Source organism: Anabrus simplex, chromosome 2, assembly GCF_040414725.1.
Source record: "Anabrus simplex isolate iqAnaSimp1 chromosome 2, ASM4041472v1, whole genome shotgun sequence".
Taxonomy (NCBI): Eukaryota; Metazoa; Arthropoda; class Insecta; order Orthoptera; family Tettigoniidae; genus Anabrus; species Anabrus simplex.
In genome coordinates, this window is record NC_090266.1 from 362,654,617 (window position 1) to 362,681,333 (window position 26,717).

At 37.9% G+C, this 26,717-nt stretch overlaps 1 protein-coding gene across 2 annotated transcripts in view; it reads right to left on the bottom strand.

The window, feature by feature from the left end:
• Positions 1-26,717, bottom strand: part of Ptp61F (Protein tyrosine phosphatase 61F) — a 426,371-nt gene that overhangs the window by 99,463 nt on the left and 300,191 nt on the right. The window contains exons 8-9 of one of the 2 annotated variants that reach the window (XM_067140770.2): positions 18,911-19,091; positions 17,730-17,840 (exon numbers count right to left, since the gene is read on the bottom strand). In XM_067140770.2, the coding sequence (XP_066996871.2) occupies positions 17,730-17,840; positions 18,911-19,091 (292 nt within the window). Of the gene's footprint in view, positions 1-15,662; positions 17,841-18,910; positions 19,092-26,717 lie in introns of those variants that run through there. The other variant, XM_067140769.2, reaches the window with a different exon arrangement.

The window sequence follows — 26,717 nt, forward strand, 5'->3', positions numbered from 1 at the left end:
TGAAGATGGTTTTCCGTGCTTTCCCATTTTCACACTAGGCTAATGGTGGGGCTGTACCTTAATTGCCTCCCACTCCTAGCGCTTTCCTATCCCATCGTTGCCATTAGACCTCTCTGTTTTGGAGCGACATGAAAAAAATTGTAAAAAAAGAATCCAAGATATGATAGCTCAATTGACCAAAGGTGTGATTGCTGAACTTGGCTGGGAACCTCTTCCTCATCCTCCGTATTGCCCTGACCTTGCCCCCTCAGATTTCCATCTTTCCCGCTCTCTTTTTAACCACATGCAGGGACAAGTGTTTCCTGACGAAGCTTCTCTTGAGCAATGGCTAACAGATTTCCCACCTAATTTATTAGAAATGAAGCTGTTAAAGCTTGTTACATGTAAGATTTCTTCCAGTCGAAACCAAATCAGTTCTACAGGCAAGGCATTCAACTGCTACCTGAACGTTGGCAGGTCGTAGAGAGTGGAGGAGTATACATCACTGAGTGATTGTGATTTACAGTGCGCGACAGTGACAGTAAAATAAAATATAAGAACCACACAAACTTGTGCATCAACCCAACAGATATACCTAAGAGTAAATTTAGAGGGTCAAAACTAAATGGAGATATATAGGGAAAAAATTAACCAGAATCAAAGGAATTCAATTTAACTGGTAATCAATTCATGGATAATCAATAGAAATTTCAAGAATTATGCTCACATAAATTACAAGTTATCATCATTACATGCAATAATGACAGATTATGTGTGTATGATATTTTATGCCAACTTAATTCCCATCTAATTTCAATAACCATAATAATTTGTGTAATGCACACACATTACTGTATACATACGATGCAGAAACGTAATAATATCGAGATGATTTTGCTACGAGTTTGTGAATAATTTATGTAGTTGGATGTTTCTACTCAAACTATACATAAACAGGTTCAAGCCTAGTTAGCACTAGCATTCTCCATGTGGCTTCTAGGATTACTCAGTCCATTGCCAAATAGGCATTTGTGAAGTGATATTAAAAAAAAAAAAAAAAAAAAAAAAAAAAAAAAAAAAAAAAAAAAAATAATAATAATAATAATAATAATAATAATAATAATAATAATAAAAGCATGTGGTCTCCAGAGAGGCCTGCTGTGGGTCTTTTGAGTTGACACCTGATAGGTGACCTGTGCATTTGTGAGAATGGAGTCCTACCTATAATGAATTCTAATGCTAAAGACAAGCACACACATCCAGCACCTTAACAATCAGAATTAACCAATGAAGGTTAAAATCCTCAACATGGCTAGGATTCAAATCTGAGACCTCCCTTGGACCAAAGGCCAACATACTAGCCATTTAGCCATGGGAAACTTTTCAGTTTGCTTTACGTTGCACCGACATAGATAAGTTTTATGGCGACGATGGGAAGGTAAAGGGCGAAGAATGGGAAGAAAGTGGCCAAGTTTTTAGTTGAACCAGCAGTTTGAAGAAGGGGACAAGTACCAAAAAACTGAAATTCCTTTTTTTGTTTTGTTGTTGCACTAAACGTGTGTTATCATATAGATGCTCATTCTTAGTTATAAAAAGGGACTGAAAACCACTCACGTGCCAGTGTAATTGGACCTGGAAATATTCATCAGCTTGAAGAAGGGAACTTGTCCCAGCTGGGCATTCATTATTGAAATTTGGCTGCAATTTTGGGATTGCTAAGAGGAAAATCATACGAATGGACAGCACTTACACACCACTTGGGTAACGAGGCAGAGAGCCGTGAATAGCATACAGGCAAGTGAAATGAAATTTCTGAGAAGCAGGATAGGAGTGACAAAATTGGATGAGAAATGAGAAGGTTCAAGATATAGTAAAAGAAGAGCCACTACAGAATAGGATAGAGGCATCTAGACAGATTGGTATGGACACATGAAGAGAATGACAGAGGAAAGGATACCAAGAAGGATCCATAAAATGGAGATAACAGGTAAACGACCAAGACGGAGACCAAGAGACAAGTGGACAAAAGGAGTGGAAGAGTGTGTACAGAGAAGAGATGTGGACTGGGCAAGAGTGATTACGGAGAAGTGGTGGGAAGACAAGAGGAGATGGAGAGGCTTATGTTCCAAGCAGATCCAGTCAACAGCTGGAAACTGCAGATGATTATGATGATGATGATGATGAATATTATACGGATTTGATTCAAACCTCCGAAAATTCAGGATTCAATGTTTCTCAAATCTCTGCAGAAAGTACATCAAACTTCAAGAACTGGTGGCCGAAGCTCTAAAAATGTTTTAAAAATCCAAGGACAGGTCCTCATTTTCGATTGACAAACACAGACAGAGAATACCCGTTACCAGAAGGTCATCTAACAGCATCAGAGTTCATTGTTAGTTTGGTGAAAAATAGTGTAGTACACGGGGGCGAAACGCTGGCAACCAGGAATGAGTTAGCTGGAAAATTTATAATGTCTAATAACAGACCATTTATATTGGTATTAAAAAATAGCTTCTCGCTTCAAAAGCCAAACACAGAAGAACCGCACATTCAAACAAAAAAAGCTTACAGTGAAAATATTCCAAAACAATACAAGAAGATCCAGGATGTAGGCAAGACAATCATATACATTCCAGATGAGTATAAACTATTTTATGAAGAAGTGTTGATGAGACTAACTACTGGAACATCTGCAGATAACAGTGAAAGTGAAGGAAAGTAATGATTTTCAGAGTATATTCTGTACATAATGCTTTCAAAACATTTGTGTAGTATAGAACTTTACTGTATACGTTGTATTAGTGATGTTTTGAGAAAACAAAAACACTTCTCGTGTTTTAATAAACTATTTTCATGCCTATCTCATGATCAGTTTGAAGAAGGGAACAAATACACTGTTTTTAATATTGTATTATTCATTATGAACAGTCCAACTTATCTGTCCAAGGCACTGGAAGAGCGGGTCAATGTAAAGAAACTCTCAAAAAGTTAGGTTAAGAAAAAATAATAAATAAGAAAAGTAAGGAATTTTTATGTTATTTTCTCAACCAGTTTTTGGTTTTGTTCCCTTCTTCAAACTGCTGATTCAATTAAGGTACAGACCCAGCATTTGACTGGTGTGAAAATGGGAAACTACAGAAAACCATTTTCATGGTTGCCGACAGTGGGATTTGAACCCACTATCTCTCAAATGCAAGCTTAAAGCTGCGCGGTCCTAACCGCACGGCCAACTTGTTCGGTAGCCATGGGAAAGACGAGGAACAAAAGGCAATAACTACATCATCGGTGTTTGATTTGATAACATAACAGTATACAATTATAACAGCTTAAGCTTTCATGGCTAGTGTCATGACATCTTATGTCTGCACCAACATTTTCCATACCCCTCAGTATATTTGTACAAGTATTTACTGTATTGGCCAATTCTTTTTGTCCATATAATTTGGTTTACATTTAATAAGCATTATAGTTTTATGTGACTAAACCTTGTGATTGTAAGTCATTGCAACCAAGAGGACATGGAATTCAAACCACAAGGAAACAACTTCCTATTTTGAAAATTTCTAGATATTATTTGCAATTTGAACTTAAGTCACGCTAGTGAGAAGCTAGCGATGATGTTACTGAGCTGTCAGATTTGTGAGAACTATCACTTCTACTACATGACAATATGTCATGATACAAAAGGCAAATTGGCGATAAACAGGAGAAATCCAAATTTACAACAACATGGGGTTCATCATAGAACATCACGAAATAAAATATTCTCAGTAAATAATTAATTCACAATGAGGTTCCTGTCTTCAGCTGCAGTACACACCCGATTTCTTTTCATACTACCATTTTGTGGCTAGTAATTATACTGTATTTATTAAATGATATTTTATAATGATCATTTGAGAGTAGTGATTAAAAAATTAATAAAATCGATTAAATTAAATTATGGTTTCCTTCTGGGAACTTGATGATTTATACTAAGGCTAAAGGCAGGCATTTATACAAGTGGAAGCACATGGTTCCCCTAGTGCACTGTCACTGCATTGTCCTACATAGGAGGCTTGTAATGGTGTCTCAACGGGGTCTCAGCCCACAAGTGGCCATGGCTGGTCCGTAGTCCAACAGCTCTGCACTCTGTCTGACCAGCCAACTGAGCAGATGGGGGAGGGGGGGCACGACTCCACGCTTCTGTATTCGGGAGACGGGACAGGGCTGGACCCAACCGTCGGCTGTCCTGAGAATGATTTTCCGTGGTTTTCCGTTCTCCTGCACTAAGGCGAATGCCTGGGGGAGTTCCTAGAATAGACCACAGCCGCCGACCGCCTCACTTTCTCTGTTCATCTCCTTCACCGCAACGAATCCCCGTGCTTGAGAAACGGTGTTACCATCTAAGAAGCTGGCCTCCCCCTTCAGGGGAGGAATGAAAACATTTTAGTAGTAGTATTAGTAGAGTCTCAACGGCGCACCAGCCAACAGCGTCTTGGAAAGGTGTAGCAATCCAACTGATGGCGAGCCTGCTGCTACATTGGGGGGAAATGCTGGTAATTTCACGATTGAAAAAGCCTAAATAACTTTTAAAATATTTATGTATAGCTAGGTCAGTCATGCCACCATACTCTGTGTCACTTCAGCATCGTTTTATGATTACCCTTAATGTTGGGAATATACAGTATCGAAATATGACTACTATACAATGTAGGAGCTATATTTGTATCCATCTTTCAAATGAACTTTTACTACCACCTTCTCTACCCCAGAGTCTGAAAGTAAAACTCGAGATAGAGAAAGTAGTATGATCAACTTGGGCTTAGACAAGCAGCACTCTGCCATAGCAAGAATTCATTGCTTTATGAAGGAAAACAGCAAACCTCTATGCAATAAAGCAACGACAGATGGAAAAAATTCACCATTATCCTGACGCTGATGATACTTCAACATGAATGCAAGACGGTGACAAGAGTTAAGAGTGACTAGGAAATTCACTACATTTTCATCCTCTGATAGTGAGTCAACAATCACTGCTGTTACGTTACATGTCAGCTTCTAAACAATTTTTGCCATCTATATTTGTGTTTCCATGCAAGAATTTGAAGGTGGAATTACTCATTAGTAGAGCTCAGATGTCCATGCAAATGCATGTTTTAAACTGGTTACAATTCCCAAACATTGCAAAAATTAATTTTATGACTTAACAATTACAAATAACAGTTTCTTTTATTTGTACATTTGCATGTTTTGGACTTTTTATGAGAAAATTCAATCACAATGCATACTTTGAAGATTTTGGATTTAATAGCGAATATTAGTGGGATGTTCATATTTCATGATAGTGTCCTTTATGAATGTTGGTTCGCAGAATTTGGAACCATTTTTCCATGTTATATGTCCATTATCTAGACGGAGAGGAAGCTAATGTATTCCTGGCATCCTACCTGATAACCAAAGTTAGTACATACGGTAGAGGTCCTGTAATCCTATTAGCCACACAGTTTCTTATCTGTTGCTTGAGTAAACGTTGACATAACCCGGAAGACCCCATGTCGAAGGCTGTACTTCTTAGAAATACAGTGCTCCAGTATAAATTGATATAAATTGAACCGTAAATATTGTATCACTAAATAATAGCTTTTTTTTTTGTCTAAGTTAGATGATTAAGAGATAAGAATTTCAATGATCAAATGGTCAAAATCATTAGAGATGTTAGAAAGTGTGAATCAATCAGGAGTGTGGGAAAAATAATGTAATAACCTTCACTGAACTCTTCAAGAACTTACTCTGTACTTTTAAATACGTATTTGATCTATGAGTTCTTCATTATATTTGGATCTATTGATACACAGCGCTAATCTCTAAAATTATACAGTGCCTCGTAAACTGCAACTGAACTCTTCCGTACTACATTTAAGTGCGTATTTGATTCTTCTTCACACACAGTGCTCTCTAACATAATAACGTATTTGATCTACGACTTCTTCATAGACATGCATTACTGTATGTTGGGTATTCAGCCCAAAGGCTGGTTTGATCCTCTACAGCTCCAACAACAGCCGTCATAGCCTAGGTGTCAATGAAGAGGCATACTAGGGAAATGAGGAGTGAGGTAGTTTTCCGTTGCTTTCCTCACCGAGTCCGAAGTTGCTATTACATATCAGTCTGCCATGCCCGCTGAAATGCATGCACCAACTGACCCTATGAGCAATATTTTCACACCATTCATAACAGGGACTGGCTGCATACGGAACGGTGTTACTAGTATCGCTCATACCTCTGTCACTTTCATATTGTCAAAGCTAAGGATGACACTGAGACAGGTCAATGAAAGTAACAAATTTATTTTAGCCCATACAAGAAGATTTAGTGCACTGTAAACACTACATCCTGCCAGCAAAGGCATATGCATTATTGATACTTAAAATTATACAGTTCCTCATAAATTACAACTAAAAATACGTATTTGACTTTAGACTTCTACATAACTTTGAAATCTCAACGCACAGTGCTCCCTTATGTGTTACCATGGTCCATAATCTGACAGCATCATCTAAACATCATTTTTACCTGTGCATCTTATTTATGTTTTTTGGCTATATTTCAATGCACACTGCTCAAAAAATTTAGTGCTTCACTAGCAGAAACCAAACAGAATTATTTAAACTTCGCAACTTTTTTTTTCTATGCATTGTATTAAACTTATTTGTAACTGGCTGATGATGACCATGAATTCTGTCGAAACTAGAACCAATTTTAATTAAATAGGTATGTAAACTTACATTTCTTATTTTAATAGTATTGAAAGGTGGAACCATTATATACCTTCTTTTAAGTAAGACGAACAAAACAAAAATTGTATCACACTTCTGGAACACAGTGTTACATAGCAGCTTACAAACCTTGGTTTTGCACTGAACCCCCTTCTGTTGTTATCCTGGAATTTCCTACCCGGAACTCTCACTCATCACAAATCTGAAGCCAAAATAACTGAAAGGTAAAAAGGCAGTTGCCTCCCGATGGTATCACCACCTTGACGAAGGCAAAATACATTTTACCGGGTGTTTTGGAGGCTTGCGTGTTCAAATGATCCTTAGAGCTATGCCGGCGGGAGCATATGCTCCTGGTAGGGCCACCCAAGCCGGACAGGTCTAAGGTGATGATCCAGACTAAGAGTGATACCCTGGCCCTCTAGGTTGGGGGTTGGTACGTGGGGCTAACAACTCCACTACCACAAAACTACATATTGTTCAGAAACCAAATCAAGTTAACCGGACAGTCCCAAACTTACGACGACTAAAGCGCACTAAATGGCAACGATACGGATATATTGGAACATGGAATGTGAGAAGTATCTTTCAGGCTGGGGCTAGTAGAAAATTGGAGGAGGAATTACTTAAATATCAGATAGATGTGGCAGCATTACAGGAGATAAGATGGAAGACAATCGAGGTGACAGATCTACAGCACTATATTTTGTTCAATAGTGGGGAGGAAGAAAATAGAATCGGAACAGGGTTTATGGTCAAGAAATCGGTCAGTCATAATGTGATTGAACATGAAGCAATAAGCCCCAGACTATGCCGGTTAAGATTGAGAGGGAGATTTGCCAACATATCACTAATTAGTGTCCATGAACCAACAGAGGATGCTGATGAGGAAGAGAAAGAACATTTCTATGAAAAAATGGAGCAAATATATGAAAGTTGCCCAAGTATGATGTTAAAGTTGTCCTAGGGGATTATAATGCCAAAGTAGGCAAAGAGAAAGAAAACCACCCAGTAGCAGGATATCATAGTTAACACCAAGAATCAAATTAAAACGGGTGGAAATTGATTGACTTTGCCTTCAGCAAGGAGCTGGTGATTAAGAGCTCACGTTTTCCCCATAAGGAGATCCATAAAGAGACATGGATATCACCGGACGGTCTGACAAAGAACCAGATAGACCTTGTGCTGATAGATGCGCGACATGCCTCCAATATAATGGATGAGAGAAGCATGCGTGGTGCAGACAGTGATTCAGATCACATACTGGTGAGGATCAAGTTCCGAGAAAGACTGGCAATTAAACCCAGGGACAGAGCTGAGCAGAGCAAGATCTATAATGTAGAACTGTTAAGGGATGAGAAGGAGGAGGAAGAGTATAGAGACCGGCTGCAAAGAAAGCTACAGATGGGCAGAAACGGAGACGTGGACATCAACACAATGTGGGAGGAAACCAAGCTAGCAATAAATACAACGGCGCAGGAAGTACTTGGAGAGAGAAGGAAACAGAGTAGAAATAAATGGTATGACGAAGAAGTGGATAAGGTTCTGGAAGAGAGAAATCTTGCCCGACAAAGAATGCAACAGAGACCCACTCGAAATAATATGGCAGTTTTTAAAGAGAAACGGAGAATAGCAAAGACATTGATAAGGAACAAGAAAAGAATAGAAGAAAGGGAGAGAGTGGATGAAATGCAGAAGAATTTTGAAAACAAACAAGGCAGAAAATTCTTCCATGGGGTTGGACAAGTAAAGAAGGGATATCAACCCAGAGTGAATATGCTTAAGGATGAGACTGATACTCATTGTTGGGAAAGAACAAATTCTGGAAAAATGGGCAAAACATTTTGAAACATTACTTTCTGTCAGACCAATAAATGAAGAAAAAGAAGGATCAGACCGTATGGAAACTTCAGAGAGAGATGAGGAGGGTGAATATAGAGATGAGTGTGAGGAGGAAGAGAGGGATGAGGAGAATGGAGATGAGGATGAAGACGATATGGGATCACCATCGATTGAAGAAATAAGAGATATTATAAAACAATTGAAGAGCAGTAAAGCCCCAGGGAATGACCTGATAACAGCAGAAATGGTAAAACATGGAGAAGTGTTGGTGAAGAAAATACATGAGATAATTAAAAAGGTATGGGAAACAGGTACAATGCCGGAGGACTGGACACTAGCAAATATATGTCCTATACATAAGAAAGGGTCACGCATGCAATGCAAGAATTATCGAGGTATATCCTTACTGAGTATAGTATACAAAATTCTCTCTACAGCCATAACAAAGAGAGTTAGTAGTAGAGCAGAAAGAATTATAGGGGAGTACCAAGCTGGTTTCAGACCTGGAAGATCGACGATGGACCATATTTTCACCATGAGAATGACTCTGGTAAAGACATATGAATACAACGTTCGACTAGGGCATCTTTTTATAGATTTTAAATAAGCCTATGACAAAGTTAAGAGATCGACATTGTGGGAAACAATGAAGGAGTTTAAATTCCCACAGAAGTTAATAAAATTGACTAAGATGACCCTGGAGGACAGCAGATGTCAGGTAAAAGTGCAGGGAAGTCTGTCGAGATCTTTCAGAACCGAAGAAGGCCTAAGGCACGGAGGCCCCTTATCACCAGTGTTATTTAATCTAGTGTTGGAGAAAGCTGCAAGATCAGTAACTGCTAATCCGGGTGGTAATATTTACAATAGACTGATCCAAATTTTGGCTTATGCAGATGATGTGGTGATATCTGCTAGAAGTAACGAGGCACTTACAACTGCCTTGAGGGAGCTGAAAGATGCGGCTGGATCCTTGGGCTTGGAGACAAGTGAGGCTAAATCTAAATATATGGTAACGGAGAGAAATGGAAGGAACACTGAAAAACTCCAAGTGGATGGTTACACCTTTGAAGCAGTAAATAGCTTCACATATCTCGGCTCAGTAATAACATCATAAAATAAAGTTGAGACAGATATTGTAAATCAAATTAAGGCTGCCAACAGATCCTACAAGGCACTGTATCCCCTTCTGAGAAGTAAAAACTTAAGCAGGAAATTAAAACTGACTCTCTACAAAACAGTAATTAAACCAGTGCTTATGTATGGGAGTGAAGCATGGGTATTGACTGAGGCCACAGAGAGGAGATTAAATGTGTGGGAAAGGAAAGTACTGAGGAAGATATTTGGACAGGTGATGGAGTGAGATTTATGGAGAATCAGAACAAATGAAGAAATAAGATTATTGTATAAGGAGCCAGACTTGGTGACATCAATCAAAATGAGACGAATTGGATGGCTGGGGCATGTACAATGGATGGAGGAGGGAAGACTTCCAAGGAAAGCACTGACAGGACACCCTGGGGGCAGGAGAAGGAGAGGTCGGCCCCGGGTGAGATGGCTGGAGGATGTGGAGACTGATCTGAGGACCGTTGGAGTCAGGTGGCGGCGTAGGTGTGCTGAAGACCGGGACGACTGGAGGCCAAGGTCCTTAAAGGACCGTAGAGCCATGGAGTAAGTAAGTAAGTAAGTAAGTAAAAAGGCAGTTGGGAAGCAGCACACTTACAGGCTTCAGATTAGAGTTTAGTGCTGGACTGTGTTGTAAAGTGTTGTTGCCATGCTGCCTGTTAAAAGAGTCAGAAGAGACCTCCCGTCCCAATGGATGGAGGAAAAGGAATTTCTAAGAATGGATGGCGATGATGTTTATCCTGATTGTTGCAATAAAGATGTAAATACCATTCCTTCTTTCACTTTTCTTTAATAGCTTTTTAAAAAATGATTTTTATTAGCACATTATGCTAGGCAGTGACCCACTTTATTTAAATTTTACTATTTCTGGAAAATGTGCACGTAAAAGATACAATAACACGTTTCGTTTGCAGATTAAATGATAAAAATGCGTGAGTAGTAAATGATCATATAAAATTTTGTACATCGTGTTTTAAAATGGAATTTAATTCCAATGCTTTTATTGATATTTCAGGAATTTTGTGGCCAAGTGATTTAGATAAGGGAAGGGTTCTCCTACTGTTGAGTGATGCTGTGACATACATGGTGAAGGCTGAAAAAGTCCTTTAAAGTAATTTATACCAATCTCAAGCACGTTATATGTTTAGTCCATGCGCTGCATTGTATGGCGTAAACAATATGTCTTAAGTATGAGAAGGTGAATGCAACGATTTCTGCCACAAGGAAGGTAAATAAATGCATAAAATACCGTATTTCACGGCATAATCGTCGCCACCGCGTAATCGTCGCCACCGCGTAATCGCCGCATCCTTTATTTTCAATACAAAAATCGGACTTTAAACCTATAATTACATAATCGTCGCACGTCCAAATTTTGTTCACTAATCTGGTTAAAAGGTAAATGGAACTGCAACGTAAGTTGCACATAAATGCGCAATTTAAATACGTGTATGGTTTATGGGCAAGTTGGCAACACAGTCACGTTTGCGACATGTTGCACAACGTATAAATAAAAAATACCGGTATATGTACGACGCATGGCTTACCGGTCGACTATCGGCAGTTTGACAACGTGGTCGCGAGACAGTGTACTATTTATTCACCACCTACATATTATGCTTACCGGTAGGCTATCGGCAGTTTGACAACGTGGTCGCGAGACAATGTACTATTTATTCACCACCTACATATTATGCTTACCGGTAGGCTATCGGCAGTTTGACAACGTGGTCGCGAGACAGTGTACTATTTATTCACCACCTACATATTATGAGTTCCCATTTGAAATACGTAAGGCTGTAAGTTATCGCTTATCGGCAACGTCACCAGGAAATACCGGCTAGGTAGGTTGAATGGACCTCGAACCAGCCCTCAGATACAGGTAAAATTTCCTGACCTGGCCGTGAATTGAACCCGAGGCCTCCGTGTAAGAGGCAAGCACGCTACCCCTACACCATGGGGCCGGCTCCTGTGTTATTGCGCACAAAATGAAATCCAAGACGATAACGCAGATTTCCACGGAATTATTCAGCCGAATTATTTACGATGTCTCAGTTGTCATCGCTAGACTCTTATCTTACTATTACGTCATAAGTGTCCGGGCATGGGATGAAAACTTTTATCCAAGCAGTCAAGATAATTATTATCCAATGCTATTAAAGTTTTGTTTTATAAACTCGTCAGTAATGTAATGTAAAATCATCAATAACTGGGAAGAAATATTAACCTAATTACCGTATGTTTAAAAGAAATTGAAAAAAATGAATGTTTGTTACTGACGTCTCGGAATACAGTCAACTATACAGTAGATCTACACCGCGCTAGCTAGAGCTCCGGTTTGCGAGCTTTGCGCAAGCGCAGTAGTGTGTCGCAACCAACGAGCTAAACTGATAAATTGTTGCATGCTAACTTGCTGCCTAACAGTATTGGCTGCTCTGGAATGGACAGATCACAGATGCATTTATTTGTTTCAGATTTACGTGATTACTGTAGACATGTGTGCGTGAGAATTTAAATTTTTAATTTGTGTTTTGGGTGTTTGCAGAAATAATTTGTTTTAATAGTGAACAGTTACGGAAAGTCATTTATATCGCAAAACATTAACGTGTGAAGCATTTATAAGCGATTATGGGTAAATATAGAAACTATTCTGCGGGCTTCAAGCTAAGCGTAATTGCCTTCGCTGAACAGCACGGGAACAGAGCTGCAGAAAGAAAATTTTCTGTGAGTGAAAAGTTACTGGCGGAAAGTAAAAAACAAGCTAAAAAGCACAAACCCTTCTAGACGCGCGTTTAGAGGTCCTAAAACAGGGAAGTTTCCTATAATTGACAAAGAAGTGTTTAGGTACGTCAGTGAAATACGCAACAATGGCTGCAGTGTATCCTATGAAATGTTACAAATTAAGGGACAGGAGGTAGCGCGCAAACACAACATACCGGTAACTCAGTTTAAGGCGACTCGTGGGTGGATTAAGGGGTTCATGCGACGACACAATCTGTCAGTGCGAAGGACAACAACACTAAGCCAAAAGTTGCCTGCTGATTACACGGACAAGATTGTAAATTTTCACCGATTTGTCATACGTTTGCGCAAGGAAACTTCGTACTTGCTTTCTCAAATCGGTAATGCCGATCAAATTCCAATCTTTTTTGATATGCCTCGCAACAGCACTATTGCGCTAAAAGGATCACGGAGTGTATTAATGAAAACCAGCGGTAGTGAGAAGTTGCGATGCATGGCAATGCTAGCCATTACAGCTGACGGGAGAAAGTTCCGCCTTACATCATTTTCAAGAGGAAAACGATGCCTAAGAATATACAGTTTCCCCGTGGAATTCATGTACGAGTGCAACCAAAGGGTTGGATGGACGTAGAACTCATGCTGGACTGGGTTAAAACTGTGTGGAATAGAAGACCTGGTGCACTACTAAAACAACCAGCTCTGCTTGTTTTAGATAGTTTCCGAGGTCACCTCGTGAACGAAGTGAAGCAAATTCTCACTACAAATAAGACACGACAGATAGTCATTCCTGGTGGCCTAACATCTGCTTTGCAGCCACTAGACGTATGTGTTAATAAACCCTTTAAAGACCACTTACGTCGATTTTACAACGAGTGGATGATGAGCGGCGATCAGCAATTGACGCCCACCGGAAATATCAGGCGTCCACCCTTGGACTTGTTATGCTCGTGGGTGAAGAAGAGTTGGGATCTTATACCACCTGAACTAGTCTCCAAGAGCTTCAAAAGGACTGGGATTTCGAATGCACTAGACGGATCCGAAGATGACGCAGTGTGGCAGGGAGACGAAGAATCTGATACTGGTATTAACAGAGGCGAGGACGGTGCATCAGATAGCGAAACCTGCGATAGCGACACCGAAGATTTGGAATAAATTGCGTAACGGTAAGTCCGCATTTCACAACAAAGCGATAATTTTTTGCAAGTGTAATATTTTAACTTTAATACTCAAATTAATGACAAATTAACTTAATACGTTCATTTTTATTTTCAGGTTGGAAAAACGTTCGCTGAATTGTTGTGAAAAATTATGAATTTTGTTTTAGACTATTTTAATTATTTTGATGTATAAACGCGAGTATTACGTGCATCTTAAATTTGTATCAAATACAATTTAGTTATAAATACATTTTTTGAGTAATACAAATACTGGTATTAAATATTCATCGTATAATGGTCGCACCCTACAATATTTTTTGAAAATTTTGGTATAAAAAGTGCGACGATTATGCCGTGAAATACGGTATAAGTACTGTTGAATATTAATTAAATTGTATACTGAAAACCGATAATTTAATATTCTAAATTGTACTCTGACACAATATTTTCATACTAACGGTGTTCCTGTAAACTCCAGCTTGTGTTGATGCATATAGGGAGAGTTTGCTAGATTTGCCTTTGCCATCACAGCCTATTCTAACGAGATGGGCTACGTGGCTAAATGCTACAATCTTTTACTGCAATAATTTTAAAGCAGTTAAATAGGTAAGAAATCATTAATCTGGACTGTAGGTTAAATAGTAAACTAAATGATTTCTTAAATTTTTATTTACCGTCAATTAACTTTATGTCACTGATTAGGCATAATATCGCTTAACTGAATTATTTTTTTCTGGTTTTAGTTCGTGTACAGTTTTCCAGTAGATGGCACTGTTTGCATTAAAGATGCCCAAGTGGAATTCAGCAAAAAAATGTGCGGCAAGACTTATTTTATAAAAAATCAAATTTTGGAAAATTGCCCCTTGCGATAACAAAGTTGGAAGCTACAGGTCTACCCCTTGTTGAACGTTAGCAGTTATTGGAGACATTCATGTGTGTCAGCAATCATTGCATGGAGAAATAGCTGTGGCAACTAGATAAGGTGAACAGTGATTCATCCATATCCTGATTTTGAATCTGTCACGCTTATAAAAGACGTATTGTGTGGTAAAAATGCAAAAGACGTACAATTCGACCTCACTTTCTTCCAAATGTCATTTAAGTATGCACCTGTCAGTTCTTGTGAGAGGAGAGGCAGAGACATATAAGCATACAAAGGACAAACTTCACGTGAACAAAAATGTGCTCTATCTGAAAACCATAAATGAGACACTTTGGAGCTGAGAAAAATAGAACAGTGAAAACTGGAATCAATGATAATTAATTATGGCATTTACAGGACTATTTCTGGAGAACCTTAAAAAAAATCTTAATTTCATATAGTTCTTTTCTTTTTTAACAATTCATACTTGTCAGCTGATGCAACATTATTTCTTTTAGACTAATATTTGAAACATATTTAAAAGTAATTATATTGTTATTCTTGCAATGTGATGCAACTTGAAGTATTAAGCAAAATAAAATAGGGGCCACATCTGGGGATATCATCTGACCAATCTGATTTTAGCACAGGAACAGTTGAAATGAACATATAAGAGATGATTACGTTACAAGCGACTATGAAAGAAAGGAGAATGATAAATCATGATTGATAGTAGTGGAGATATAATTAGACAGTGAAAATGAATGTGGAAATAAAGGTTATAGTAGCAAATAACATTTGCTCCTTTTCTAGCCCTAAAGATCAAAATTTGGCAGGTGTAGTCTACTGGAGTTTTAGAACAAAAAAACACAAGACCTCAATGAAAGAAAATTTTCTTTACTGATAACAGTGATCAAGAATCTGTAAGTTTTCAGAGAATAGGCAGCATTCTGAAACATGGCATTTAAAAATTTTCAAGATGATACCAAACTGCAACTACAGAAGAGTTGAAATTAGAGCTACTATTGAGACTTGAATCCAAACCTGTAACTCCCAAAGTATGCATCTTAACTGATTCTACTTTTTCTAAAAATCATTGCATTACAAAACCAGGGAACCAACATTATAAAGTTGAATAGTGATCAGCGAGACAATTTTAGGTAAAGAGAGAGAGAGAGCATTCTACAGACACATATTCAACATTTAAGAACTTATTCCTGCAGTTTCTTCATGCCATGACTATCTATTAAACTCAATAAAGCACCTATCCAGAAAGAAGGGTTTGAGTTTCCAGAGTGGTCATATTTTCAACTATTTCAGCTAAGGTAATGACTATTTTTTGAGAAGCTATCTTCCAAAGTCAATTTAGGACTAATAACTCTTCAATTTCATAATCTCAATTATTTTGAATTACCATCAATTAATGTACAATGGTTTACTCATGGAAGTATAACAGTGGGAACAGAAAAGATTAAGTGACACATTATGTAATAAATAGCAACATAAGAACATTAAAAGGAAAATAAAAACAAATAATATGTTTGTTCTTGTCTCCTCTTCCTGTTGCTTACTCTTCCAACACTGACCTGTCGCTGTGTTTACTGTATTATGCTTTTCGTGTTCCTATCGTTCTATATATTACTTGATTTGTTAAGAGTGAAATACTCATAAAATAAAAATAAAAAGAGTAATATTACCACAGGTCATCCATGTAAGACTATCAATATTGACCATGTCAAGAAAATTAGAACATGCATATTCAAGCAACTGCACCACTTGCCACAGCAACAATTAAAGGATATAGCCAAGTCATAAGAGATTTCAATGTCTGAAAATCAATTATTATAAATATGCATATCCCACCATCCAATTAATTATGACTGTACAATGTTGCAGTACTTAACGATGGAAACTCGAGTGGTGACAGGCCTTTGTAGGAGAATCACAAGTTTTGTTAATGGCAAGTCCAGTGTCTTTCATAATATGCCCACTTAAGACCCCCAACCTGCCTCCATCTATTTTTAAAGTATGTGCCAGAAAGTGTAAAAGACATTTGTGGGTACGAGGAAGGAAGTGGTCTATATATTCTTCAGATATAGCTGTTGTATATTACTATTTAACGACACTTATTAACCTGAAGTCCATTCACTGTATGGGCTTCCAGGGCCTGTAAAAGGGATATCTACACAGTAAACCTTCTACTAATACAACTTAAGAAACATATTTATCCTATATGACCTAAAAATATAAACAAGATATTTCTTATAACAAGAGACTTTTTTTCTTTGGCAGCAAACAATTGTAAGTCCCATACTGAATTAAATGCCAGGTTCTGTTATTATACCAAAAATTACTGTTTCCCATCAATATAAAAGACTGCCCAAGTGAAGTGAGCAAAAATAGTAGCTCAGACCACTTTCTTTACCCTGAGATAAGAACAACTCCAACTGTTACTATGATGAACAGCATTTAATTTAACAAGAAGATTAAGTATCATACTGAGAAGGATAAAACAAAACTAAATGAAAACACAATGGCCATTTCTATCATATGAAACATAATTTTAGGAAATTGTAGAAATATAATTTTGAACTTTGTAATTTTAAGAAACATAATATAGTGTAATATGAGACAGGTACAATATCTATAAGAACATGAACTGTGTCACAAACTGGAGATATCAACCAACCGTAACTCTAAGTTTCTAATGCAATTAACACACCCACACTTCATGATAGAAAAACTGTATTAAGGCAATTTAGACATGAGTAGTAAGTTTATTTCCTTCACTCAGGCAATTATGGCAATGTCAGAACTGTTGCCCTCTGCACAAGAAGGCAACAGGCATCAACACACACACATCCTAATCGCTTAATTTACTTACCCTGAGTACCAACTTTTACATGTACCACAACATCATCATTGCCCAGGGCTGGAGAAAAGATTTGTTAAGTATGAATTGATTGTTGAGGCAATGCACAAAACCGTAAATTATATCTAACTCCATCAAGTTTACTTCACCTTTACACTCACAGATGTCCATTACTCGATCCCTGAAAAAAAATGTACGTGAAGCCTTACTGTATCATGGCACCTCCTATTAACAGGAAAAAAGAAAGATAGAAAGAAAGAAAGAAAGAAAGAAAGAAGAAAAATGACTGTTGCACAGGAGCTCAAAGTTTATGGGAATAATAAAAATATGCTAGTGCCCCTCCTCCAAGTAGAAGTACTCCCACTCCTATTCCAATGTTCAATGGTTTAAATAGCGACCTCTTCATTCGTTGCCAGCCTTCTGCAGCTTCCTGCTTACGCTTCATCTCCCGCAGCTTGGCAGCCAACTGGTCCATTCGTTCTTTCCTAACTCGTTGACGAAGCGAAGTCCTACACAAAGAGGAATATGGTAAATAATGCTGGCGTTGAATACTTTTTATGGACAAACTTTACAAATATTAACTCAGTATATAAAAATTGCAAGACTCAATACATGCAAAACATCATTTTTTACTTTAACATGCTACTGAAAAATCAATTATACTTTAATATGTGACAGAGTTTATGAGAAATTATGCAAATTTTCTTTAGGAAATACAGATAATTTACAATAACAATAATTCACAGAATACTTATAAGGTTAAATTTAAAACACCTCAATAGGAGGAAGTGGCAATTAAAATAGTACAAGGTAAGACAAGACACACATACAATAACTGATTATCTCTTAGCTTTACCATACTATTTAATGGAAGATATCTTGCAAAATTACTTACTACCACACACATTTTTCACTAGATTCCACATATATTCACAGATGCAGGGTTAGTTCACCGATAGGCATAATTTTACAGGGGGGAGGTAAATGCAAAAGCATTGTCCATGAGTTGACAATAAAAGATTGATTGGGTGGGGGGTGGGTAGGTGGGTGGGTGGGTGTGGCTTTATCATCAAACTAATGAAGAAAAAATTCATGGCGATGTCTCAAATCCAGGCAAAAGCAACTTGCTTGCTACTATTCATGGTATACACTGCTTGTTCTGTTCAACATCCTGCTTTACTAGACCATATGACAGAAAAAATGGAACTCTACTGGACGACCTAGGTCATGTTTTAATTAGTTCTGTTGAGTAAACACCAAATGTGTCATTAGAGTTCTTCCACATGTCAACACTACATGACATGGAGTACCAGCCAGACAGACAGACATTCTTCTGTTCTTCACAAAATCCTACGAACTCTTAACAGGTTAATCCCAAGAACTTGGGACCTGGAGGCCAACAGTCTACCACTAATTCTCAGGTGGCACCACTCGTTACGTGAAAGCAATTGAAGAAGCATAAAATACTGAGCATAATACTGTATATCCTTCACTATATTCTGAAATAAAAAAGGGAGGAGAGGACAAGCATACAATCATTCTTAACAAAATACTATACCATGCATTATACATCACAAACCTGTCAGATTCCTTAGAACTTTCTGGGCTTGATGGTGTACTTGTTATTAAGTGTGAACTCTCATCAGCTGAAGTGGCAGCACAATCATTAGGTGATTTTAGACTAGGTGATGCTTCACCTTCCTGATAACTTGGTGGCTCAACTGGGAGAGGTTTGTCAGGTGGCTGACTTGAACTGTAAACTGTGAAATGAAAATGAATGCATTTATTCAAACTTCTTGTAGAAGCACAAAACAATTCACACTATTCATCACTTCCAACTTCAATTCACCACTTCAACTGCTATGAGAAAGAAAAGAAAAGAAAAGAAAAGAAAAGAAAAGAAAAGAAAAGAAAGAAAGAAAGAAAGAAAGAAAGAAAGAAGGAAAGAAAGAAAGAAAGAAAGAAAGAAAGAAAGAAAGAAAGAAAGAAAGAAAGAAAGAAAGAAAGAAAGAAAGAAAGAAAGAAAATAAATAAATAAATAAATAAATAAATAAATAAATAAATAAATAAATAAATAAATAAATAAATAATAAAGTTTCACCCATCAAGAATATGCAGTGGTTAGGTTTAAATAATTCCACTGTTTGCCCTTTATAGGCCTTCTATAATTCAAGATATATACTCATCACAATATCCATCACAAGTGACTGAACGTAATATACCACCATCCATTATACAGGGTTATTACAAATGATTTGAGCGATTCCAAAGTTTATTATTTGACATATTGTCACAAGGCTTTGCACACACACATAGAAAAACTCAAAAATATATATATTTTTTTTTTTGACATTCACAAATGTTTGATATGAACAGACATCAAGCAGACTGCAGACATCAAGCCCATAATTAAGTTTGTCCCACACTCGGTGCAGCAGGTTGCTATAAATGGATTCAAAAGCACGGTTGGTGCAAGCTCGCAGTTCTGGTAGGTTTGTTGGGAGAGGAGGTGTAAACACTGAGTCTTTAACGTAACTCCACACAAACAAATTGCAGAGGTTTAGGTCAGGGGAGCGTAGAGGCCACGACATGAATTGCTGATGATCAGCTCCACCACGAACGATCCATCGGTTTCGCAATCTCCTGTTTAAGAATTGACGAACATCACCATGGAAGTGGGGTGCAGCACCATCCTGTTTGAAGTGAAGTCCGCGCTGTCCTCCAGTTGCGCCACGAGCCAGTTTTCCAGCATGTCCAGATACACGTGTCCTGTAACGGATTTTTCGTTTCATTTTGTGAGACTGCACAAAACACATTAAATTTCAGTGAATTTCGAATGTGCTGCACAATAGCGTGGCGATTCTCTCCCCCCCCAGATTTGCATATTGTGTCTGTTCACTGCACCATTAACAAAAAATGTTGCTTCATCACTGAAGACAAGTTTCGTACTAAACTCATCCTCTTCCATACACTGTTGCAACCACACCGAAAATTCAAGGCATTTGACTTTATCGGGAGTCAGAGCTTGTAACAACTGTAAGCGGTAAGGCTTCTGCTTTGGTCGATTCCGTAAGATTTTCCATACGGTCGGCTGTGGTATGTTCAGCACTCTGCTTGCTCTCTGCATCGACTTCTGTGGGCTACGTGTGAAACCTGCCCGCACACAATCAACTCTTTCTTCATTCAAGCAGGCCAACCCGTTGATTTCCCGTTACAGAGGCATCCTGAAGCTTTAAACTGCACATACCATTGCCGAATGGAATTAGCAGTTGGTGGATCTTTGTGGTACTTTGTCCTGAAGTGTGTTGCACTGTTATGACAAACTGATGCGAGTGCATTTCAAGCAGAACAAACACTTTCTTGGCTCCTGACACTATCTTGCCCCACTGCACACTGCTGCTGTGCTCTCGTGGCAGAAATCTGAAGTGCGACTTCAGCAGACCAAAACTTTTGCGTTTTTCTAGACGACTGTCGAGTTTCGCGACCATATGTCAATTCATCGAACTACAGTGAATTTATGAAATTGCTTCAATCATTTTTAATAAACCTGTATACCACATGAGAAAACAACTGAATAACGTTAACTATCGATACTCAATTTCACAGTCAAAATTTTACAAGTTTGTCAAAACAATATTTCCCGTTCTTGGTGCCCACTATAAATACACACAAAAGCATATACAAATGGAAAATTTTCCATTGTACATACAGCAGTTTCTTATCACAAATGCCACAGACCACTGAAAATGTGAGGAAGATTCCAATAAATTCACTACCCAACAGTGAAAATATGTGTGTGTGAGAGAGAGAGAGTGCGCGTGTCCATGCAAATGCTCTTGCACCTCCTATGTTTAAAGCAAATATAAAGGAAGATATTTGCCATGCTATTTTTTTTTTTGTTCTATTCACTTGTCTTTGACATGTTAGGTAATAAATAAGTTGTCCTTAGTACTATTTTCTACTATATTTCATGAGGAATAAAAATATATATTTAACTACTGGCTAAGGTTCAAATTCCAGTGGATCCTAGTGTGGAATTTGCACTTTAAAAATCACATGGTGTCAGGATAAGCTTTTGACCTTAAACCCCCCCAGACAAAACTCAATCTAGGTCATTCTGGCAACCAGAAAACTGATTTGTCCTCTTTAATTTCAACTTTACCTTCATATTGTGTTCATTCATACTTTTAAAAACACCACAAACATAATGATCAATTTAAGTCATTCCATGCCAAGTCTCTACTGGACAGCTCGTAACATACTGCTCGTAACAAGTCTTTCCAGCCCAAATTTCACAACATTTTGTAACACTACTCTTTTATATTTAAAAATTCTTAATAAGAATTTACGTATATATTGTCCACCTGCTTAATACAATAAAATGTTACCACTTAAATTCATTCAATCAATCAATCAATCAATCAATCAATCAATCAATCAATCAATCAATCAATCAATCAATCAATACTGATCAGCATTTAGGGCAGTCGCCCAGGTGGCAGATTCCCTATCTGTTGTTTTCCTAGCTTTTTCCTAAATGATTTCACAGAAACTGGATATTTATTGAACATCTCCCTTGGTAAGTTATTCCAATCCCGAACTCCCCTTCCTATAAATGAATATTTGCCCCAGTTTGTCCTCTTGAATTCCAACTTTATATTGTGATCTTTCCTACTTTTATAAACGCCACTTAAAATTATTCGTCTACTAATGTCATTCCACGCCATCTCTCCGCTGACAGCTTGGAACATACCACTTAGTCGAGCAGCTCTCCTTCTTTCTCTCAATTCTTTCCAGCCCAATCTTTGCAACATTTTTGTAACACTACTCTTTTGTCGGAAATCGCCCAGAACAAATCGAGCTGCTTTTCTTTGGATTTTTTCCAGTTCTTGAATCAGGTAATCCTGGCGAGGGTCCCATACACTGGAACCATACTCTAGTTGGGGTCTTACCAGAGACTTATATGCCCTCTCCTTTACATCCTTACTACAACCCCTAAACACCCTCATAACCATGTGCAGAGATCTGTACCCTTTATTTACAATCCCATTTATGTGATTACCTCAATGAAGATTTTTCCTTATATTAACACCTAGATACTTACAATGATCCCCAAAAGGAACTTTCACCCCATCAATGCAGTAATTAAAACTGAGAGGACTTTTCCTATTTGTGAAACTCACAACCTGACTTTTAACCCCGTTTATCAACACACCATTGCCTGCTGTCCACCTCACAACATTTTCCAGGTCATGTTGCAGTAGCTCACAATCTTGTAACTTATACCATTATCCGCAAAAAGTCTCACCTTTGATTCCACTCCTTTACTCATATCATTTATATATATAAGAAAACAAAGGTCCGATAATACTGCCTTGAGGAATTCCCCTTTAAATTATTACAGGGTCAGATAAAGCTTCACCTACTCTAATTCTCTGAGATCTATTTTCTAGAAATATAGCAACCCATTCAGTCACTCTTTTGTCTAGTCCAACTGCACTCATTTTTGCCAGTAGTCTCCCATGATCCACCCTATCAAATGCTTTAGAAGGGTCAATCGCGATACAGTCCATTTGACCTCCTGAATCCGAGATATCTGCTATATTTTGCTGGAATCCTACAAGTTGAGCTTCAGTGAAATAACCTTTCCTAAAACCGAACTGCTTTCAATAGAACCAGTATTAATTTCACAAACATGTCTAATATAATCAGAAAGAATGCCTTCCCAAAGCTTACATACAATGCATGTCAAACTTACTGGCCTGTAATTTTCAGCTTTATGTCTATCACCCTTTCCTTTATACACAGGGGCTACTATAGCAACTCTACATTCATCTGGTATAGCTCCTCCGACCAATCAATAATCAAATAAGTACTTCAGATATGGTACTATATCCCAACCCATTGTGTTTAGTATATCCCCAGAAATCTTATCAATTCCAGCCGCTTTTCTAGTTTTCATCTTTTGTATCTTATTGTAAATGTCATTGTTATCATATGTAAATTTTAATACTTCTTTAGCCTTAGTCTCCTCCTCTATCCAGACATTATCCTTGTAACCAACAATCTTTACATACTGTTGACTGAATACTTCTGCCTTTTGAAGATCCTCACATACACATTCCCCTTGTTCATTAATTATTCCTGGAATGTCCTTCTTGGAACCTGTTTCTGCCTCGTCCTTAAATATAACGTTTAGAGAGACATGTTCTGGCCTGTGTTAAGGTTATCTTCAGCTTAATGTACAAGAAACAAGATATATATATATATATATATATAACAGTACATGAAAATAAAGCTAATAGGAGAGAAAAAACTTAACTGAATACAATAAAAATTCAATTTTGTATAAAATATTCTGTCTTACTGTGCTTAAGATTAGTGCTAATTTGACTAGAAATGAGTCCAGAGTTGGCTGAAGAAGTATTGTTGAAATCAGGTGGACTGTTTTGAAGGGAAGTATCAAATATTTTCGGTCGTCAACGTCGGAACAGAGCAAAATTTAATCTCTGTATTTCTTCAGTGAAGAATAAAAATGTAGATCAGGTATCTAAAGTACAATCAAAAATACCAAGTGCGAGAATGGGAAACATGTTAAGAAATAGAGTTATTAAATGAAATGCCAAAACATATACTCACAGTCTCTCTCCTCCAGCCTCATATGCAAGTTGTTCAGGTCGGGTTGATGGGGACTTTTTTTTTTTGCTATTTATTTTACGTCGCACCAACACGATGGGATAGGAAAGGCCTGTGAATGGGAAGGAAGCGGCCGTGGCCTTAATTAAGGTACAGCCCCAGCATTTGCCTGGTGTGAAAATGGGAAACCACGGAAAACCATTTTCAGGGCTGCCGACAGTAGGGTTTGAACCCACTATCACCCAGATGCAAACTCACAGCTGCGCCCCCTTACCGCACGGTCAACTCGCCCTGTTATTGTGTCCATGGAGGGGTCTAGCGGCAACTGATGTGGCTTTCTGGAAAGCCGCTAGACCCCTCCAAGGACACAGTAGATTGATGACATAACAAGACTTTGGGGAAGCTTTTTCATAACATCAATAAGACAGTAATTGGCTTCAGAGGACCCCTCAATAAACAAAATATTCATCAAGAGACCAATTTCCACAAAAATAAATCAAACAACAATAATCACTTCTTAAAAGATCAGCTGAAGTGAGCAATTTAAAAAAAATCAAGATGTAACATTGACACAAAGAAGTCCTTTACAAAAACTTTTTAAAAAATGAACAACTAAGTAAAACACACATCACATATGTATGAAAGTGCTGTATACTAACAATTTTTAACATCTACAGTATTTGAGTGAATAGGAAATTGTTTTAAATTAGGTTAGAACATAAATAGATCCATGTTCCCTTCCCATTCCAATGCCCCACTCAGCCCTCCCCACATATTTTAATTACTTTTATCTTTTTAAATTACTTGTTTTGTTTTATGCATAAGAAAGATACTATTTTAAGATGGTTTTTTTTTTTTTTGAGCAGAAGAAAATTCTATGTAATTTCACCTAAGCAATGTTATATGTAGCTGAAGATTATATTAAGGACTGAAATATCTTCTACAAATAATTAATTTGCTTAAGCCAAATACATAATATCCAACAGGTAGAAGTTTACTTTTATTGATTTAATGTAAATAAGATGACACGGGAAATGAAGTTGATTTCTAGCAAAAATTGACTAAAACCATGAAAATATACCCAAATTAACGACACACCTTGTTTAAGAGCAGAAACCTAACATTGAAGTGGTCTGAAGACAAAATAAATATCATCCCATAATTTTTTCAGTGGAAGAATGGCACAAGGGACACTTCATAAGATGATATGACAACAGTTAACTGTGAGTACACATTAGTCCTCTGCATATCTACCCGTTAGTCTCATTTCCTGACACAGGGTCCGGGATGAGGTGAGATGAATTTTATAATGTACGTTTGTACGGCCTGATGTCAACCTAAGTTGAAGAGCTAATGAACATGAAATAAATTATGGTGAATGAAATTGGGTAAGGAGGTGGAAGGAAATGGCTGTTGCATATGAATAGGAACTGTTGCGGCATTTTCCTGGAAGTGAAAATGGCAAATCACAGAAAACCATTCGCATTACAGCCAATGGCAGGGATTGAAGTCGCGCAACTCCCAAATGCAAAGCTCGGTTCCATAGGCGCCATTATTATTATTATTATCTTTTTTTTGCTAGTTGCTTTACATCGCACCGACACAGATAGGTCTTATGGCGACGATGGAACAGGGAAGGGCTAGGAGTGGAAAGGAAGCGGCCGTGGCCTTAATTAAGGTACATTTGCCTGGTGTGAAAATGAGAAACCACGGAATACCATTTTCAGGGCTGCCGACAGTGGGGTTCGAACCTACTATCTCACGAATACTGGATACTGGCCGCACTTAAGCGACTGCAGCTATTGAGCTAGGTGGCGCCATTATTAACCCTTAACTACAGCCACTAGGAACACTACCGGCCTTGGAGATCTGTGCGTCTCAGTAGCTTCCTCATTCTCAGTCTACTGCCAATCATCATGGTAGTCGGTGTAGGAGGTGCTGTGCTGGTTCTCGTGTTGTTAAAGAGATGTCCAGGGGACCGCACGACTGAGTGTGTAAGTCAGTGACAGATTGAACTTTGGGGGGGGGGGCATTTGTCGTGTTTGTTTGATTACAGTAACAAGTGAACTATGTTAGGTTACCCTTACCCATCGTATGTGAATGCAAATGACTCAAATTTTTATAAAATTGTTTTGAAAATTATGCTGATGAACAACCATTTTGGTGCCAGTCAGATTTGAGTGATTTTAGGTTGACTTTTGGATGCAGATTCCAAATATGGTAACTGTTTTGCTCAATTGGCTCTAGTTTTAGAGATATTGAAAGTCCTACCTGAAAATATTTTAAAAATAGGAAAATAAGTATGAAAAGTATAATCTACTCACAAACAGTCTGAAAACAAACAAAAAATCATTATATAATGAACATATGAACTATACAGCGATACTAGATTCAGTTACTAACAGAACGCATAATAGTTTTCACAATTATTGCTTGAAAAAACCGACTGTATGACTGTCTCCTGTGTGAGTAATCAGAACAGTCGCGTTGGAGATTCCAGCAGTAGTCTGCCATCATATTCCTCTCCCACGTTCCTTGATACCTTTCCTCCATGACTTGGATGTCTTGATGAAACCTCTCCCCTTGTTTCTCACTAAAATCACAAAGATTGTCAAGAAATCTATCTAGGTGACTATGAAGGAAGTGTACCTTTATGCTCATATTAGCCCCCAAATTACGAAAGTTTGTGAAGAGCATGTTGTGGACCAATTGTTCGTAGTTCTCTGCTTTACAGTTGGCCAGTAAGTTCC